This window comes from Plasmodium sp. gorilla clade G2 (assembly GCF_900097015.1).
Source record: "Plasmodium sp. gorilla clade G2 genome assembly, chromosome: 14".
Taxonomy (NCBI): Eukaryota; Apicomplexa; class Aconoidasida; order Haemosporida; family Plasmodiidae; genus Plasmodium; species Plasmodium adleri (nom. inval.).
The window spans coordinates 357,501-379,367 of record NC_041706.1 but is presented as its reverse complement, the minus strand read 5'-3'; the positions used below and the strand labels follow the sequence as shown (position 1 = coordinate 379,367).

The following is a 21,867-nucleotide window of genomic DNA, read 5'->3' as shown; positions in this document are numbered from 1 at the left end:
TTTTGAATACATATAAATATATATATATATATTATCATAAAATAATGACGATGTTTTAGACAGTTGGAATATTCAATTAATCACCTAGTATTATCTCTTTTTTTTTTCTTTTTTTTATGAAATATATATGTATATTTTTATGTATTAAATATTATACAAATAAATATTAACTAAAACTGGTTTTTCATTTTTTTTTTTGACTTTTTTTCCTAATCATGATTAAATGCGATCTATTATTCACTGGTCAAAATAAACTTTTGAAATACTTACAAAAGGTATTATATACCATTTAGGATATATAAAAATGAATTACTATATAATATATATATATATATATATATGTGAAGCATATAATGTGTAAGAGATATCATACTGAAAAATATAAATATACATATTTAACTATTAATATAAGAAAAACTAAATAAATTATATTATGTATAATTAAACAATGTGTTAAATATTATTCTTTCCTATTACGTAAAATACATATATAATAATTTAATATATAAATAACGTTTCCTATAGTTCACTTATAAAGGTTCAAAATTTTAAAAAAATATATAAAAGTAGATATATGATAATACCAGAAAAAAGAAAAAAAAAAAAAAAAATTCATTATATTTTTCCATTTTTTTTGTTTTTTTAAAAATATCATTTATATTTTTTTTTTTTTTTTTTCTTTTGGAAGTATTATATAAATTAAGATATCGTGACTTTCTTATTTTCACGTATTTAAAAAAGAATTGAATTATAAGAGTAATATATTTATAAAATATATTTTATATGTTCGTTATTTTTTTTATATACATGATAAAGAGGTCTGAATGAAAAATTGATAATAATATATATATATATAAAATAAATAAATATATGAAGGTATAAAATTTACAAAAATATTATATATATTATATATATATTTTATAATTTTTTTCATATAAACCAAATTATTATTTCATTTTATTATATTCTTATTTGAACAAACTTATTATGAGAATATTTTCTTAATAAGGACGATATTATAGAACATTGATCATATGAATTGTTACATATATAAATAAATAAATATATATATATATATATATATATATTTATGTAATGTTATTTTTATATTTTATTTTTATATTTTATTTTTTTTATTTTTATTTTTATTTTTTATATTTTATTTTTTTTATTTTTATATTTTTATTTATATTTCTATAAAATCTTACATGTTATTAGGGTTCGTATTCCATTTTAAATTATTTTGATTTTATTTAAACGTATTTGTTTAATTTATGATATATCCTTAAAAAATATGAAAATATGAAAGTATTGCTTTCTTTGTTTTTGTAAAACTTATATTGTTTTTATGTCAATATATAATATATCTTAAAAACATACATATATATATATATATATATATTACGTATAAATGCTTAAAACATTCATTCCATAAAATATGAATACATTATAGCAGTCAATTATATTTAGATTATATTACATAATCTCTTATATATATATATGTATTCATTTATATGACTAAAAATAAAGATTACATAAAGTTTAGAATCTATTTTTGATTGCATCCCAAATGAAGACCATGAGAAATAATCGTCTATCCGGTACTCCATGGGATAATGTAAAAACTTTAAAAAACTGTCAAGTGGATTTATTATTTTCTTATGATTTACAGAAAGGAGTAGAACATAAACTAATATCATTCGCTTTAAATTTATTGAGTGTAAGTAAAAAATATGAACTGATATTTATTAGCTACGGTCAGTATATTTATGTATATGAATTGAATAAGTTTATAAATAATAGTAATTTTTTTATGAAAGAAAATGAAAATAATAAATATAAACTTCAATATTATTTTAATAATGAAGAAATTAGAAAAAATAATTCCTCTTTTAAAAATATGAATAAAATATCATATATATATGAAGAATTGAAAAGAGAATTTTATTTAAAAAAAATGAATATACCATGTCCTTCTTTAAAACTTTCTCCACATTTATATTCTAAAGGATATGTTAATATAAAATGTGAAGAAAATGAAGCAATGAATAAAAGTATATTAATTTCAGTTGGATGGTCAGAAGATACTAATGTATATTATGTCGAAAAAATTGTTGAATCTATAAATACAAAACAGAAAATAAAAAATATTTTGCAAAATAATATATATGATTTTTTTCAAAAATATGAAAATATATATAATGACGAATGTATTTCATCTCCTCATTTTTCAAATATTTCCAAGGATCCGTATTGTTTTTTAAAAAAGTTAAAAATTGACGAACATCATTTTGTACTTAATATTTTTTATAATAATAATTATAATAATTATAATAATAATGACGATAATGATGATAATAATAATAATAATAATAATAAAAATTATAATAATGATAATATTATTCAACTATATAATAATAATTACTTCAATTCTAAGTCTAAGTATAAGTTAGACAAGCATATGTGCAACCCCTTTATCATAAATGAAGAATATTTAGCTAATTATTCCAATGACATTGTTGATACGATTAAATTTTCAAAAAATAGTAACTATTTTGATTTTTTAAAAAATAAAATTAAAGAAAAGAGGAATATGATATTTTATAAATATCATGAAAATAGGAAGAGGAAATCCTTATCCTTACTATCTAAAGAGAAGAAAAAAAAGAAAAAGACAAAAAAAAAAAAAGTAGACAATTCTAATGATAAAATAGATCAAATTAAAAATGTTCAAACAATTAATAATTTACAAAATAATAAAGAAAATATTGATCATAATAATAAAATATATGATATTCATGATGGTGATATTATGGATCCGAACAGTGATGATGACATTATTAATCACATACAAAATGACATTCTTCATAATCAAGATTTGGCTGATGGCAATATTAAACATGTTAATAACTCCTCTGAGGGAAAAAAGAAAAAAAAAATAAATATCATGGAACATCATACATATAATGAGAAAGAAAAGAAAAGACAAAAAATTGATATTTTAAAAATAAAGAAAAAAAACATATATAATGAGGATATTTGTAAAAAGAGCTCCACGGATATAATGAAAATGGAAAACGATAATATGCATAATACAAGAGGGGAAGCACGTAGGGGCAAAAAAAAAAAAAAAAAATGTATAAAAAGAAAAAAAAAAATATACAAGTTTAGGATTAGTGATATTTATAGTAGTCTTGAGAGTGAAGAGGAGGAACTAGAAGAAGAATTGTATAATGATGATGATGATAATAAAAATAATAAGGATAAAAATGATGATGAAAATAATAAGCACAATAATTTAAAGAATAATATATCCTCGAAAGATTTGAAAAACTTAAAATTGAAAAAAGGGAAAAAAACAAGAATTAAAAGAAATTACAAAAGCACATATAAAAAATACCATTATAATAATTATTTAGATTATGATGAAAAAGAAATTGAAGAATTTGAATTTTTTAATAAGCTACGCAAAAAGATTTATATAGGATATAATTTAAGAAATAATTTAGAACTAAATGAAAAAAATGATTATATAAATACTTTCAGAACTAAAAATCATTTTATAAATGAATATATGAAATCATCAACGGATGATGAAATAAATGATGATATTAATGAACAGAATTTGTCATTAAATTTAAATAATGCTAATATGCAAATGATTGAGAAAAATAAAGAGAAGAATAAATTCTATGCTCGAGATTATTCTTCCAGTGACACTTCAAATTATTATACTAATGATAATCATGATAATAATTACTATGATAGTTATCACAATGATAATACGCATAACCTTCATCGTAAAAAATATCATTATAAACCATTTGAAAACATTAAAAAATTTAAAAACAAAAACCCCTATTTTTATCCTCAAAGAAAATATAAAACACATAATAAAGAATATAAAGGTAAAAATAAAAAAAGACAACTAAAAAGGTTAAATAAAAATACAAAGAATTATATGTTATATATGAACAAAATTAATAAATTAAAAGAAGAGAGAAAGACATTTATTAATTTCTGTAAATCATATATTAAAAATAAATATTATAATGAGTATAGTAAACGATTAGAAAGTTTTGAGGATCCATTTAATAAAATAAAGTATCATAATATATGGAAAGGTCTTAATATCTTTACATTTAATTTATTTAATGTTGATTATAATGATAAGATTTTGAAATCTGTTCAAATATATGTACAACCAGATATTGTATTTAATAATAAAATGTATATAAAATCAGATACATCTACATGGGCTATATCATTTAATTTTAAAAAAAATTTATTAGCTATTGGATCAAATACTCACAATATACATATATATAATTTGAACAATTTTTATTATTTTAGAAAAAGATATGATTATGATGAGGCAATAAATTATTTTAAAAATATGTTTATTCATAATAATGTAAGACTAGGAGAACTCTTTGAAAATGACAAGGGTTGTGCATTTTTATATGAAGATATATATAGAGACAAATTTGAAACTAAATCATCTAATGATAATAAAGGAGTGGATGGTTATAATAATAAAGAAAAAAATATATTACCTAATTGTAACAAAGAGGAAAAAAACAAAATGAAAAATAAAAATTTATCTGATCAGTGTAGTAAAGGAATGAAATCTATATTACCAGCAGATAATATAATAAGTAATATTCTTATAAGAAAAAGTAAAATTCCTGTTGATTTATCCCTTTTTTTTATTCTTAGAAAAGAACATTTGAAATCTGTACTTATATCAATATCACAAAATTTTCCAATAGATTCTATGCTGTTACTTTTAAAACAAGCATACATAGGAAAAGAATTTTACAACATAAAATGGGATATATATCATAATATGAATACTTTTATGTTGAAAATTAAAAAGATGTATTCTAATATATTTCTTAGAAGATGTAATTTTCCTTTAAATTTATTTGATACTAATACACTACAAGTAAATTCTCATAATTTGTTAAATAATTGGTATATAAAATATGTGTACGAATATATTCTTTTGTATGTCCATTGTAAAGATAAGTATAATAAATATAGTATTACAAATGAACAGATAAAGGGAAAAAAAAAGAACTATAATTTGAGAAATAAAAAATTAAAAAGCTTATTACACACATATTATGATATGAATAAAAATTTATTGAAGTTTATGTGTAATAAATATGATTATCTTCGTATGTTTGCTGAACATGCAAAATATTTTTTATCACAAAATATATATAATAAAAAAATCAAGAGTGATAATAAATTAATTTTATTTAATGATGATTTATTTATACAAAATAGTAGTGATGAAGAAATTAAAAATGATAGTAATATAATTTATACAAAATATAAAAATTATAGCTTATTGAGAATAAAAAAACATTATGGAGATTATACATTTTCTAACTTATGTCCTATGAATAATAAAGATTCTTCTTCCTTTGAAAAGAAATGTTTATTTAGCCGCTCTTATATATATAGCTATAAAAAAGCTAATATAGTTTTAAAAAAGATTTCTAATTTGTTTAGAGATTTTATTAAAGCTAGACATAATTATAATTTTTCTTTTAAACACCAATTATTTTCAAATGATGATGCAATATTCATAATTCAAGGTATAAGCGACATAAAAAAGAAAGCAAAAAAGAAGACAAAAAAGAAAGAAGATAAAAAAATGAAAAATTATAAACAAGCTCCCTTAAAATATATCAAAGAATTAAAACGGGTAATTAAATATATACAAAATAATAATATGTCACCAGATGATTTACGATTATGTTCAAGAAATTATATAAATATAAATAATAATGAAAAAGTATTTTTTAAAAAAAAAGTATTAGTGATTTGTGAATTAAGGGATCATAATAACAATTTGTTAGATGTTATACATTTATCAAATGCATTCAAAGAAGAATATAATGATTTATTGGAAGAGAATGAAGCGTATAAATTATTTAATTATGATGGTATTCCCGGTTCGATAGAATATGATGATGATAATGTTGTAGATAATGTTGTAGATAATGTTGTTGATAATGATGGTGTTGATAATAATGGTGTTGATAATAATGGTGTTGATAATAATGGTGCTGATAATAATGATGTTAATAATGAGTGTGATAGTGACGATGATAGCGACGATGATAGCGATGATGATAGTGATGACGATAGTGATGACGATAGCGACGACGATAGTGACGATGATGATGATTATGATAATTATGATGACGACTATGATAGTGATGATGAGGATAATTACACGCGAAAAAATAATTTCTGTATGTTTAGAAAAAGGTTCTTAAATAGAAACAATTATCTTTTGGAAAAAAAAAGAGAGGAACTAACAAATACGAGTTTAATGAAAGAAAATCATTTAAGTGGAATTATAAATAATACTGTAGATATGGAAATGAATTATATGGTACATTATAAAGGACATAAGTATAAATTAAAAAAACATAAGAGAAGAAATAATAAGGATATACATGTAAGAAGAAAGAACACATCCTATAATATGAATGATGAAAATTTCTCTTATTCCTCCATATCACATTCATCATCATCTTTATCATATGACGATAATGATATGATGGATAATAATTTACCTTTTAGAACAAATTATTCATTTGTTAATATTCCTATTGCTCATGGAGTACCATATACTAATACCCCATTAAATAATAGTTCTGTACAAAGAAATAATACAATATTAAGAAATCGAACAAATTCTAGTATTGATAATAATAATAATAGTAATAATATTATACCTAGTACTCAACATGTTAGGCTTTTTATTAATAATACTTTGACAAACCATTTAACTGCTGTAGAAAGTAATGTACCTAATCGTAGAAGAAATAGTTTAGGTGATAATTTGTATACATATATTAATAATATGTTACATAATCCCAATAATACCATGAACTTGAATAGTGATATGAATGTAGTTAATATGATGGGACGTATCTTTGACATAAGTCGTATAGGAAATACAAGAAATACAAATACTCAGAATGATCAAAATAATATGGATAATACGAATGCAAATTATAATAGTGATAATCAGACCATGAATGAACAAAATGAAGGATATTCTATAAATGTTGAAGTTATTCCTGGATCTGTTACCATACCAGATAATGATGAAAATGGTCAAGATGTACATGTTGAAAATGATGAAAATAATGAAAATGATGAAAATGTTGAAAATGAAGAAAATGTTGAAAATGATCAAAATGGTCAAGATGTACATGTTGAAAATGATCAAAATGGTCAAGATATAAATGTTCAAAATGGTCAAGATGCAGATAATATAAATGATCAAGATGCAGATAATCTAAATGATCAAGATGCAGATAATCAAAATGACAAAGATGCAGATAATCAAAATGTCCAAGATGTCATTCATCAAAATGTCCAAGATGTCATTCATCAAAATGACCAAGATGTAAATGTTGATAATTCAAATAATAATATTAATAATAACGTTATAAATATAAACAACTCAAATGAACAAAATAATGTTAACAATATGAATCAAGTTAATAATAATAATTCAGATAATATAAATGTGATCAGTAATATTAATAGTGAGATGCAAAATGTACCTAATAACAATAATCAACCTTTAAATATGGAATACCAATTTTTAGATATGATATATAATAATATTTTAAATTCAAGAAATGAACGAAGAAATATAAGCACGTCCGTAAATACAAGAAATAGACCATTTAATAGAAATAATGTTATTATATCACGAAGAAATAATTCTTTAAATATTCCAACAGGGGATATATCAGAAGAAATGATACGTAATATGATAGCGGTTAGCATTGGAAATCTGGATATACTAAATGAAAAAGAACCTTTAAATAATTTTATAAAAGGAATTACTAATGATTCCAAAGAACAAATTAAGAAAGAAAGAATGACATTTAATTTAATTCCTTTAAACTGGAAAAATGTTTGTGCAAAAAAGAAATACGATGTTAAGATTAAATATATTTATACCTTGCCTGAATGTGCAGATAAAATATTACAGAAGTATAACAAGAATGATCAAATGGATTTGGACTTTGTTGTTATATGTGAGGGGTTATATGAAGAAAGTAACAAAAATTCAGAAAAGGAAAAAGAATATAAGATAGGAAATGATAAAATGGCAAATCATATAGTAGAAGCTGATAAAATGAAAGATAATGAAACAGAAAATCATAAAATCAAAACCAATATTATTGTAGAAGAAAAAAATTTAGAATCTCAAAAAACAAATATAATTAATAAAGAAGATGATATAAAGGATGATAAGAAAAACAGTGAAGAATCTCAACAAAAAATAGAAGAACATTATTATAGCAAAAATTATGAATTATCCAAGAACCATTTGAGTAATTCATATGCATGTTCTATAGAACAAAATAATAATAATAATAATAATAATAATAACATGAGTAATGATAATAATTGTATATATGATGAAAATATTAGATATAATGAAATCAAAAAGGAAAATATAACAAATACCTCACCAGGTAAAGACAATCAAATAAATTCTACTATATTAGATAAAGAATATAATAATAGTATAATTGAGAATAAGAAAAATATTTCTTCTAAATCGAGTGCATTTGATATGTCTGATTGTTACTCTATTTTTTCAAGTGGTTCTTCTGACAGTAACTTGTCTAATGATATAAATGAATTTAATTTTTTTTCTTCAAGTGAAGAATGTTCAGAATGTGAATATAATAACTTGTGCTTACATAATAGTAATAATATAAGTTCTTGTTCAGTATATAAATTTTTAAAAAGAGATAATTCTATATTGTTTGTTAATAATTGTAATGTGAAAATTAAAAGATGTGAAGGAATTATAAAAGAATACCGTTTAAAAAGGAATAAGAGGAATAAAAATATAAATATAGAAAATATTAATTCTCGTAATAAAAATAAAAAATATAATAGACAAACTAAACTTATATCTTTAAAAATAAATGATATGAAATACAAATGTATAGAGAATCAAAATAGTGATAATTTTATTTCTGAACCTTTTTTTAGTATAAAATCGAAATGTCTTGAAAATATTCTATTACAAGAAGGTTATTACAAAAATGAAGAAAATGAAATGAAAGAAAATAAATGTGAAAATGAACAATTAAACAATAAAAAAATATATGTAAATACCAGTGATATAATAACTTCATATTATTCAGGTGAGAAAAAGGATAAAAACCTTTATGGTAGTAATATGGAATATACTGAAGGAAAAAGTGATATTAATAATAATAATAATAATGATAATAATAATAATAATAATAATAATAATGATAATAATAATACAAATGAAAATGTTAATTCGTGTAATAGGGCTGTTAATACAAAAAAATTTGAAAATGAAAAAAAAGAAATTTTTGATATAGATGTATTACCAAAAAAAAATTTCAATTATAATATAAGTGCATTTATACATTGTATGAGTAAGAAGGTATGCAATTATTTTTATGATGAAAACCATTTAAAATATCTTAATAATATTAGTAAAAAGAAACAATCATTCTTTTTAGATAACGTATATAAAAAGAAAAATATATATGAAGGTAAAAAAGTGAATAGTGATATTTATTGGACATCATCAAATGTGAGTTTTTATACAGCTGATTGGTATGATATATTGTATAGAATATTTTTTGATCCATCCTCTAGATTTTATGAAATGTTATTAAAACATCATGCTCATAATATTCCTTGTATTAAATTTTCTCCGGATGATAATTTCTTGTTATCTTGTTCAGTTGATAAAAGTATAAGTTTATGGTATCCTAATAATGTCAAGAATGATAAACTAGAAAATAATTATAATATTTATGATCATTTGTTTCCATATTATAAAGATGAAAAAAAAGAAAACTCTAAAAAAATAATAAAACATAATAATAATAAAAAAAAAAAAAATTCTTATATTGATAACTTTGAGCATGTTTTGCATCATTTAGATGGTTCATATGACACTCATGATATTTTTTTGGATGACAATAATTTTATGTTTAATAATATAATCGATAGAAGTAAAAATAAAAAGACAGAGAATATGAAAATGAAGAAGAAAAAGAAATATTGCTTTGAAAAATTATATAACGAAACGAAAAGGTGGCATATAAATAAAGAGAAGGAATTAGTTGAACAGAAAAGAAGTAATATATTATGTAAACAAGAATTAAAACATATGGGTTGGAGTGGAGATTTTATTATAAAAAAAAATGTTAAAAAAATGGATTTTTTTGTAGATATATTTTTTAATACACCTTCGAAAATATTTAAAGATAATTTTGTATGTTCGCAATATTTCCCTTACACGGATAAACCTTTAAATAATTTTTTGAAAATTTTTGAAAAATATTCATTATTTGAACTCTTTAAATTATCCTTTTTGAATTTACAAGGAAAGGACCAAAAAATTGAGAGCATATTATCTAATACAAGCATTAATAACTTGGTCAATTATCTTTTCAAAATGAATAGTAAAAAGTTAAAGTATATGAAAGAAAACAATATTGATAATATCGTAAGTCTCTTAACTGAAGGGGAATTGTTTATTAATAGAAATAAACCAACTAATGAAAAGGTAGCAAAGAAAAATTATATTGATAAGGAGGAAGAAGAAGAAGAAAGAAAGAGATTTAAAAGGAAAACATTAAAAAGGATTTATGTAGCTATGAAATATGCTTGTAGACACATGTTAAAAAAATATCTGTTATTTAAACCTAATAACTATAAAGAAAAAATTCCTAATAGAAATAAGAATATGATATCAGGAGAAGAAATATTATTAAATAATAATGAGGTACCCATATTAACAGATTATGATTTTAATTTTTCAAGTGATAGTGATGATAAACATATGTCTCGTAAGAAAAATAAAAGCATAGATATTAATAATAATAATGTAGGAGATTCATGTACTTATGAAAACAATGAATTAAAAAAAAAATTTTATAATTTACATAATCAACAGTGTATATCAGATGAAGAAAAGAGTTCTTCTTCAAATGATGAATTTTCATCGTCATCTTTTCATTTTATAAGTAGTAGTACTAGAACAAATAAGGATGGTAAATATCTTAATAAAGATATTAACGAATCAGATGAAGAATATATAAAAAAGAGAAAAATGAAAGAATCCTTATTTTATAAATATATAAATAAAATAAGAAATGAATTTAATGCAAATTATTTATTATATAGAGATGAAAAATATGATATGTTAAAAAATAAATGGATGTACTTTTTACAGAAATTATTAAATCAATATGTACACATGAAATGTTTTAAAAAAGTCTATGCACATATTAAAAATAAATTATTACTAAATGCTATAAAGAAATATAAAAAGCAGAATAATCATAATTTCTATTTTAATTTTCATATAACTACAAATTATAAGGAATCTAAAATATTAAAGGAATTACTTAAAAATTATTCAACATACTTTGATAAAATAAAAAGCACAAGAATGGATAATAATAAAAATGATTATAAGATGGTTAACAAAAAATTCAAGTCCTATTTAAGGTTAATAAAAAAAGAAAAGCTTTTTAAAAAAAGACGACAAGGAGAAGCAAAATTAAATAATCAAAAGATATTTGAACGATTATATGAACATATTAACATGAATAGTAATAATAATAATATTAATATAAATAATAATAGTTATTGTTTTAATGATGATATGGGATATACACTTATATTAAAAAATACTGTTTCGAATTTTCACAATATTATATATAATATAATAAATATATCACCTCATAATAAAATAATTAAACATTATAAATATTTAAAAAAATATAATCAAGACAAACATAAGAAAGAATATAATTTGGGTAGAGAAAAAGTATATACTTATCATCATCATGATAAAAAAAAAAATATTATATTTAATAACATTTTCAATGATTTCAATAAGGATATAAAAAATAGGACTACTTTTTATTCATCATCAGATTCTTTGAATTCTGATATAAATGAGGTTTCATATAAAGGAAAAGTAAAAAGAATGATTAAAAGAAAAAAGAAATTAAAAAAATTATATAATAATAATATGAAAGACACATTTATTAGTAAAAAGAATAATATTTATATAGGTAAAAAGAAGATACCGAATAATTATAATTTCTATAGAAATATAACGTATGATATAAATGAAAATGTAACATTATTTAATAAACATGATAAAAAAAATAATAATATTAATTATAATACATTAAATCCATTTAATAATATAAGATGCTTGAAAAAAGAAAATATTAAAGAAAATATTTTAATGAAAGAAAATAAAAAATTTAACATCTGTTTCTTAAATTTAAATAAAGGTAATTATCAAATTAATTATTTTTCAAATATTGATATACTTAAAAATTTTTATAAATTTTGTGGTAAAGGATTAATTCTGGTGAATATACAATATATAAAAAATGATACTACTAAAAAAGGAGAAAAAAATAATATACATGTTAATAATATACATAATAATAACAATATAAAGAATCATAATGTAAAAGAAAATGACGATGGTTTGAATAAAAGACCTAAAAATCTTATTTTTCAAACAGACATATATATATGCAACACATATAGGGGTAATAAAAATATAAAAAAAAAGAAATCGAGAACTATCATTTTTATAATAAAAGTTAACGTAAATGAATTAAGAATGTACTTATTGAGAAAAAAAATATTTGAAGAGAAATATATCAATAATTCGTTTTATATTCATTTACAAGTTATACGAATAATTTATTTTTTAACCCTACAAAATTGTAAAATATACTCATCACAAAATAATAATAATGATAAAAGAGAAATTGTTGATATTCATAGTTATAATATTAATTATAATATAAATTACTCAAATATTGATGAAAAGAGCAAACAGAAAATACTTAAATATTATTTATCAAATAAAGAATATAAGTTTTTTCAATTTTTAACATCAAATCTGTTCGAAAAAAATAAAAGAAATAAAAATGTGAAACCAAAGGAAATATATAAAAATATAATAAATATGAGAAATTATATATTTAATGTAAAGGAAGATGATAAATATGAACAATATATTAATTTATTATCAACCTCTGAAGAAACAAATATAGAAATATTTAAAGATCTATATAATCAGTGTAGAAATAATAAATATCAAAGTATATCATTTAATATATTTTTTTTATTGTTACCAAATTATAAAAAAAATATACTTATGCTTAATATATCTACTTTAAGATTTTTATATTCTCATATGAGAAGTGAACATACCAATAACAAGAATTACAAAAAAAAATTCAAAAAAAAAAAAAAAAATACCAAAGAACAAAAAATAAAAAAAAATATATGTTGTATAAATAAAGATAATTATATTTATAATAACATTATAAATAAACAGCAAAAAAAAGAATTGAATAAATATTTAATACTATCAGCAGATAAATGTAATTTATATCTATTGAAATTTAAATTTATAAAAATCACTAGAAATTTATTTACTACCAAATTTCTACCTATATCTATTCAGAAACTACCAAAAGAACAATATGCAACATTTAAACAAGTATTTTCAACATCACGTATTAGTTTATTAAAAATTATATATGAAAGATCATGTGTAATATTAGCCAATCAATATAGTAATAAAATATTTATTTATTTTGTTCAGAAATGTATGTATACAAATACGTATTTTTTAATACCATATTTTTTTCTTCCATTATATACTTTTACTATAGGGAGAAAACTTACACCCGTAAGAAAAAAAAAATAAAAATAAATATATATATATAAATAAAAATGAACATATATATATATATACATATATTTTTGATGAATATTGGATGTATACTTTGTGTATACCTTGTGTATATTTTATGTAATTTTTTTTTTTTATTTTTTTTTTTTTTTTTTTTTTTTTTTTTTTTTTTTTTTTTGTAGAATTTTAATAAGGATATATTAATTTGTCATAAGAAATATATAATAAATAACGTAAATTATAATTTAAAAAAATTAATAGATGGTAGATCAATAGAAGAAGCCAACGATAGCGACTTTTTTATAGCAGGACTGGATGTCATCTATGTTAATAAAAGGGATAATACATTTGAATTGTTGGTCTATGCACTTTTATTAAGTAACGTTATTTTTTGTTACAAACTAAATTTTGAATATTACTAAAATGGAGTATATCTATGTATGCATATTTATTTTTTATTATTTCATATATTTTATTTTATTTTTTTTTTATTGCAATTGGAAACATTGTAAAATAAAACACATATATATATATATATATATATATATTTAAAATAATATGAATAGTTCGGATATAATTCAATTCGTTAATTTTTTAAAATATATTAAAAATGATGAACATATATATATATATATATATATATAATATGTCAAAAAATGGGGGGGGAATAAAAATATGATTAGTAAAAATTATTTATAAAATTAAAAAAGGAATAAACTTTTCTTATTATTAAAAATGGGAGTATATATTAAAATAATAGTTTAAATTTTTTTCAATATTTTATACGAAAAATTAAAAATGATATGTAATTAAAAACAAATAATTAAAAATTAATAAAAATAAAAGTATAAAGTATAATGTATATATAATAAATTATATCTTAATAAATAATATATTTATAATTTACACGTTAAACGTTTCGTTTTCATATCAAGACAAAATGATAAAAATTATATATAATATATATATATATATATATGTATATTTATTTATATTTATTTATATTTATTTATTCATTTGTATAAAATTCCTGAACATAACTTATTACCATATTTGTTCAAGCGCTCTTTTAACTTTTTCTTTGACGCTAACACAAATGCAAGAAATATAGGATTGGATTTAAATGGTCTAGAAGTAAATTCAGGATGAAATTGCACACCTACATAAAAATCTAAATTTTTAATTTCACAAATTTCCATTCTGACACTATGTATATCTTTAGCTACAAATGATAATCCAACAGCTTCTAATAAGGGTACATACTTAGGATTTATTTCATATCTATGTCTATGTCTTTCATATATATATAATTCTTCGTCGTATGCTTTATATGTTAAAGATTCTTTATCTATAATTTTTGATTGTTTTACACCTAGACGCATGGTACCTCCTTTATTATCATCACCTTTAAATTCACTCATAGATATAATTACATTGTTATTATCTATTTCTTCTATACTTTTGTAATAACTTTCTATACCTATAAGTTGAATTTTCTCTTTTATTGATTCTTCAGTTAATTTTTTAGGAATATCGTTTATACATTTTTCTTTTAATATAAGTGATTGACTTTTTAAATATTCCTTTCCATCAAACATAGGATCCGTATCATCATATGTATTTTTATCTTTTATATATGTATCTTGATAGTGTGAATAATTATTATTCTCAACATTTATATCATCATTTATAATTGATGTTGATATATTATCATCAAAATGAATTTCCTTTTTCAAAGTATTTACATTATCATGTTTTGGACGTTCTGTATAACTAGCCAATACTTTCGTTTTATGACTTGAATTACTTTTATTTGAAATACAAGATGACGTTGTATTCCTACTACAATTTTCATTTATATGTGCATCCTTTTTATATTCATTCATTTCATTTTTTAAATTTTCTAAATTTATTACATTTTCTTTTTTTTCATTTTCATTATAAGAATAATTAGTTGTATTTTTATTTTTTTTTCCATATTGATTATTATTATTATTAACATTATCAGTAGGTACTGCATTATATTCGTTTGATGTAGATTGCATTTCTGTTGTATCCTCAAATTCCTCCGAATTTGCATTCACATTTAAATATTCTCTCGCTACATCTATAACAGCTATTTGCATTCCTAAACATATTCCTAAATATGGTATATTATGTAGACGACAATATTTTGAAGATAAATATTTTCCTTCAATACCTCTCGTACCAAATCCTCCAGGTACTAAAACACCATCTACTGATTTTAATGTTTCCCATGCTTTTTCATATTTTATTCTTCTTTTTTTATCATAATCTTCATCAGAAGTAGTATCGTCTACAAATATGAGTTTTTCTGTGCTACTGTTTTCATAAAAATTTTCATATGAATATTTCTTTGCTTTTTTTTTCCAGTCCATATTTTTTTTTTGTTTTTTTTGTTTTAAGGATAAATGGCTACTGTTAATATACTTAATAACTAATTTAAATCCACATTCTAAACATGCATGTACTAAAGATGAGATAATAGATAAATAAGTATCATTAGATGCTGTATATTTACCTACAATACCTATAACAACTTGTTCGGTTGGTGATTCATATCTGTCTGCGAGTTGTTTCCATATATTAAATGAATAAGGTGAGATTTGTAATTTATTATTTAATACGATATTTTCTAGATTTAACTTTTTTAATACATTAATACAAACATTTTGTTTTTCTAAAATTAAAGGAACTTTATATACATTAGATGTATCATGTAATGATATAACATGTTCATTTTTAACTTGTGAGAATAAAGCAATTTTTTTAATAGCTTCTTGTGTTAATGGTTCTTCACATCTACAAAATATAAAATCTGGTTTTAAACCTGCTTCTCTTAATATTTTTACACTATGTTGTGTAGGTTTCGTTTTTTGTTCCCTAAGATTTCCTGTAATAGGTACATAAGATAAATGACATAGACAAACATCATCATTATTTAAATTATTAATTAATTGTTGTAAAGCTTCTAAATAAACAGCTGATTCAATATCACCAACAGTACCACCAACTTCTATTAAACACATACAAGGAATTTTATTAAAAGAATCGATATTATATTCTTTTTTCATTTTCTTAATATTTTCATCAATCACATCTTTTATCCATTTTTGTATAGCATCTGTTACATGTGGTACTACTTGTACTGTTTTACCTAAGTATTCACCTTTTCTTTCTTTTTTTATAACTTCTTCATATATTTTACCTGATGTAATATTATTCTTATAAGTTAATCTTATATTTAAAAATCGTTCATAATTACCTAAATCTAAATCAACTTCACCACCATCTTCTAATACATAAACCTCTCCATGTTCATATGGAGACATAGTACCTGCATCAATATTTAAATATGGGTCAATCTTTATTGTAGTTAATAAAATGTTTTTTGTTAACAATAAAACAGCCATACTACTCATAGCTGTCCCTTTACCTAGCCCACTCATATTACCTCCGGTCACAATGATATATTTAGTTATAGGTTTCTCATCATCTACACTATCCATTGTAACAAAAAAAAAAAAAAATAAACAAATACAAAATAAATATAAATATAAATATAAATATATATATATATATATATATATATATATATTTATATATTTATATTTATTTATATATTTTTATATGTATGTTATTTCGTGTGCGTGTGTAGTACATATAATTTATTACATATGCATATATTTTTTAAATTTCATTAAATTATCTTTTTCTTTTTGGTGTATATGTTTTATATATAATTTGTTAAATAATTATTATCTATACATATATATAAATGTTAAAATATTTGTTTTGAATCAAATTAATATAAATATATATTATATATATCTTAATTTGTATGTAATATAAAATATATAAATATAAAAATTAAGCCTTTTATATAGAAAAGGTTGCTAATATAATATATATATATATATATATATATATATATATATATATATATATACATATATATGTTTGAACTTTAATTTTATAAGGTGAAATAATTTCATACAATAAGTTATTATATTATTTAATTTTACATTTCTCCATTTACATTATGAAGTACTAAAAAAAAAAAAAAAAATGTAGAATCGACATAAGATATTATATATAAGTGAAATATTTAATGTAATATAAATATATAAGTATTTTTTAAAGATTCACATATAATAATATATATATATATATATATATAATGTATAATATAGAATTTTATAAATTATAATTAATGCATATGATATCTATATAAATATAGAAACTAATTTTTCTTATAGTGAAATTATAAAAAGTTTATATTTTGATAAATTGAAAATTTAATTAGTTATTTTACAAAAAGCATTAATTAATCAAAATGAATAAAAAGAGAAAAAAAAACAACTGATGTTTTTTTAAATATAATAAAATATAATTAATGTATATCTATTTTTAAAATAAATGAATATTTATATATATATTTATATTACATCATGAAATTACATAAAAATGTAAAAAATAAAACATATATATTTAAATAATAATAGATATTATATATGTGATAAATATTATATGTTTAATTTTTTAAAATAATTCGAAAATTTATAGGTTTATTTATTTATTTTATAATTTTATTTACATTATATTATTATATATATATAATATATATATTATATTTTTCTATATATATACATAAATATAATAACAATGATACCCACTTCTTTTTTTATGTAGGGTAGAGATTTATTATGAAATAAGAAAAGAACACAAGATGAGTATATTTTTAATATACATTTTATTAAGTATTATATATATATATATTTTATATGTATAAAGTAGCGATAAAAAAAATATTTATAATATTATATATATATATTATTATATTATGTTATTTTATTATTTTACTTATATGTTATTTAAAATATTAATGTAATATAATTTATTTTTTTATGTTACATATATGAAATGTTTTCATTACATTATCTTCTAATTAATACATTAAAAAAGAAAATAATAATGTTTTCCTTTTTTTTTTTTTTTTTTTGTTTTCCCCTTTAAAAATAGATTATAAATTTATAGATATTTTATATTTTCTTTGATTATATATATAATACACCTATATAAATATATCCATAGATATATTAAAAATATAGGAAAATAAAATTAATATATTATATGAGAAAAGAAAGAAAATAAATGCATAATATGTTTATATTTATGATTTTATATTCAATCAAATTGAAAAAAAAATATATATAAAAAGAAAATAGATGTATATTCCCAGTTTTTTTTTTTTTTTTTTTTTTTTTTTTTTTTTTTTTTTTTTTTATCATTATTATTAATTTGGTGTGGAATATAAAATATATCTATTAATTTATATTATTGTTTACAAATGAGAAAATAAGAAAAGAAAAAATTAAAATGAACAATAAAGCAATTATTTATTAAAATATAAATAAATATATATAACGATATTTTATTTTATATAATATGTATATAACTTGAATTAAAATTGTTCACAAAAAAAAATAAAATATATATATATGTGAAACATGCCTAATTAAATATGTCGTATATTAGATGATTACACATTATTGTAATCTATTTTTTATATTTAAAAAAAATATAAATATTTACAAAAAGTATACACATGTGTATAAATTATATATATATATATATATATATTAAATTATTTATTTTTTTTTTTTTTTTACTATTAGATTTTATATATCGTCACTATTTTTTTCTACATTATATATATATTTATTTTGTAAAAAATAAATAATATGTTGAACTAATTCATATGATTTTTCTGTTAATACAAGATGTGAGCATTCAGGAAATATTATTAGTTTAACATTATTTATATATTTTTTTTGTTTTTCTAAAAATTTTATTGTATAAGCATAAGGTGTAACATCATCATCTCTTCTATAAAAAAGTTATGTTTATTTTGATATGAATTATAAATATATTGTATGAAAATATTTATATAATACATTTCAAAGTATATATATATGTATATGTATATGTGTATTTATATATTGAATATTAAAAAATGTATACCCATAAATGAAGAGAACGTCTGAATTTTTTTTCAAGAAGGCGCTATAATATTTTTTAGAATCTTGTATTTTTGTCCCAGTCAGAACTTTTAAGAATGTCTCTATAAATTTTTCATGCTGTGAAAAATAAAACAAAAAATAAGAAAATAAAAATAAATAAAATAAATAAAATAAATATTTTTTTATATTAACATTTTTAGAATGCATAGAGGTGTTCATAATATATATATTTTTTATTATTAGTTATACAAATATTTACATCTAATAAACATTTGATATTTTATATATTAGTTAATATGTAAAATATTCCTATTGTGTGTTTTCCTTTTTATTCATACATTTTCTTTTAGAACAGAATATCTGTTATGACTATAATAAGCATTGTTCTGAATATCATTATATTCATTCTGTGGAAAAAAAAAAAAAAAAAAAAAAAAAAAAGATAATTAATATATAATAATTACATATATGTAAATATTATATATATATATATATATATATATATATATATATATATATATATATATATTTATTTATTTATTTATTACTTTAAATGCTTCTTCATTTACAAATAAATAACTATATCTTTTTGCGACTCGTAGACAAAGACGAATGTTATGTTTTAATAAAAAACTGTAAGTCAACAAAAAATTAAACATAATGAGAAAGTAAATATATGTTTACATATAGAATAGTATATTAACTGTTCAAAGAAAATCATTATAAATAAAAATATATATATATATATATATATATTTTTTTTTATTTAACAAAATAGTTACTGTAAAAATCGATGCCTTGGTTTGGCTAGTCCGGCTGCGCTTATTAAGCAGTACTTTTTTATCTTTAGTTTATTATCGACAGATAAATGTGCTGTACTCGAAAATAAACGAATAAATAAATAAATAAATAAATAAATAAATAAATAAATATATATATATATATATATATATATATATATTTTATACAAATGTTAAAATATATATAATTTGTCCTTTTGGAGTGTCATAAAAAACATATATATATTCCATCATTTTTTTTTTATATGAAAAAAGAAATAAGTTTATATTTTTCTCTATCATTTAAATTTATATATATATATATTACCTGCTATAATACAACCCATAGAAAATCCAATAACAACAAAATTAGAATTAAATATATTTTTTTTTTTTAAAACATCATATATTTGTTCTATGAATAATTTTTCTGTAAATTTATTAACGTTTCGTAAGAGACTACTATTCCCATGCCCATAAAAATCTATAAAAAAAAATAGGAAATATACACACATATGTACAAATATTATAAATATATATATATATATATATTTTTAATTTACATAATAACCTAGTGATATAAATTTATAGTTAAAATGTATTAATGTATAAAAGACGTTTTCAAATTGATAACTATTTCCGTTTAATCCATGTAAAAATAAAACAATAATATTTTCATTATTTATATCGTCTTGTTGTTGCTCTTCTTCTTCTTCATCATCCTTATTATTCTCAGTATATGGTGATGTAGAATCACTTTTTTTTGCATTTACATTTTCAAATAAATTTGGAGAATATATTATGAACGTATATCCTTTGGTACATGTAACATATTCATATTCTATGTCGTATTGTGAATACATGGATGTGATTATTTAAATGGAAAAAATATAAAAAGAAGAAAAAATATATGTACATATATAAATACATATATATATATATATATATATATATATATAAGTTTATGTGCTAGTTATTTGGTACATATTAATTTTTTTTTTTTCTTTTATCATATATATTCAAATTATGGTCTTATAAAGATACACAATAAGAAAGAATAAAAAAAAAAAAAAAAAAAAAAAAAAGGGAAAAAGAATGATAAATAAATGAATATATAGATATATACATTTACACATATAAATATATGTATATTTTTTTTTTTTATATATGCGAATATATTTATAACATCATATATATCACAGATTCATACATTAAATATATTTATATTATATATATATTTTTTTTTTTT

At 19.3% G+C, this 21,867-nt stretch overlaps 3 protein-coding genes across 3 annotated transcripts; 1 reads left to right on the top strand and 2 right to left on the bottom strand.

Moving 5' to 3' along the window:
- Nucleotides 1–1,570: 1,570 nt before the first annotated feature.
- Nucleotides 1,571–14,217, top strand: PADL01_1409900 (conserved Plasmodium protein, unknown function; the record flags this gene model as incomplete). The annotated part of the gene is made up of 2 exons (XM_028684374.1): nt 1,571–13,792; nt 13,978–14,217. 2 exons carry the CDS (start codon nt 1,571–1,573, stop codon nt 14,215–14,217), a joined length of 12,462 nt encoding a protein of 4,153 aa, XP_028540458.1.
- Nucleotides 14,218–14,808: 591 nt separating this feature from the next.
- Nucleotides 14,809–17,325, bottom strand: PADL01_1409800 (cytidine triphosphate synthetase; the record flags this gene model as incomplete). The annotated part of the gene is made up of 1 exon (XM_028684373.1): nt 14,809–17,325. The coding sequence occupies one exon, from the start codon at nt 17,323–17,325 to the stop codon at nt 14,809–14,811; it is 2,517 nt and encodes an 838-aa protein (XP_028540457.1).
- Nucleotides 17,326–19,497: 2,172 nt separating this feature from the next.
- On the bottom strand, nt 19,498–21,481 carry PADL01_1409700 (alpha/beta hydrolase, putative; the record flags this gene model as incomplete). The annotated part of the gene is made up of 7 exons (XM_028684372.1): nt 19,498–19,705; nt 19,841–19,956; nt 20,178–20,246; nt 20,388–20,472; nt 20,622–20,712; nt 20,947–21,102; nt 21,190–21,481. The coding sequence occupies 7 exons, from the start codon at nt 21,479–21,481 to the stop codon at nt 19,498–19,500; spliced, it is 1,017 nt and encodes a 338-aa protein (XP_028540456.1).
- Nucleotides 21,482–21,867: the final 386 nt, after the last annotated feature.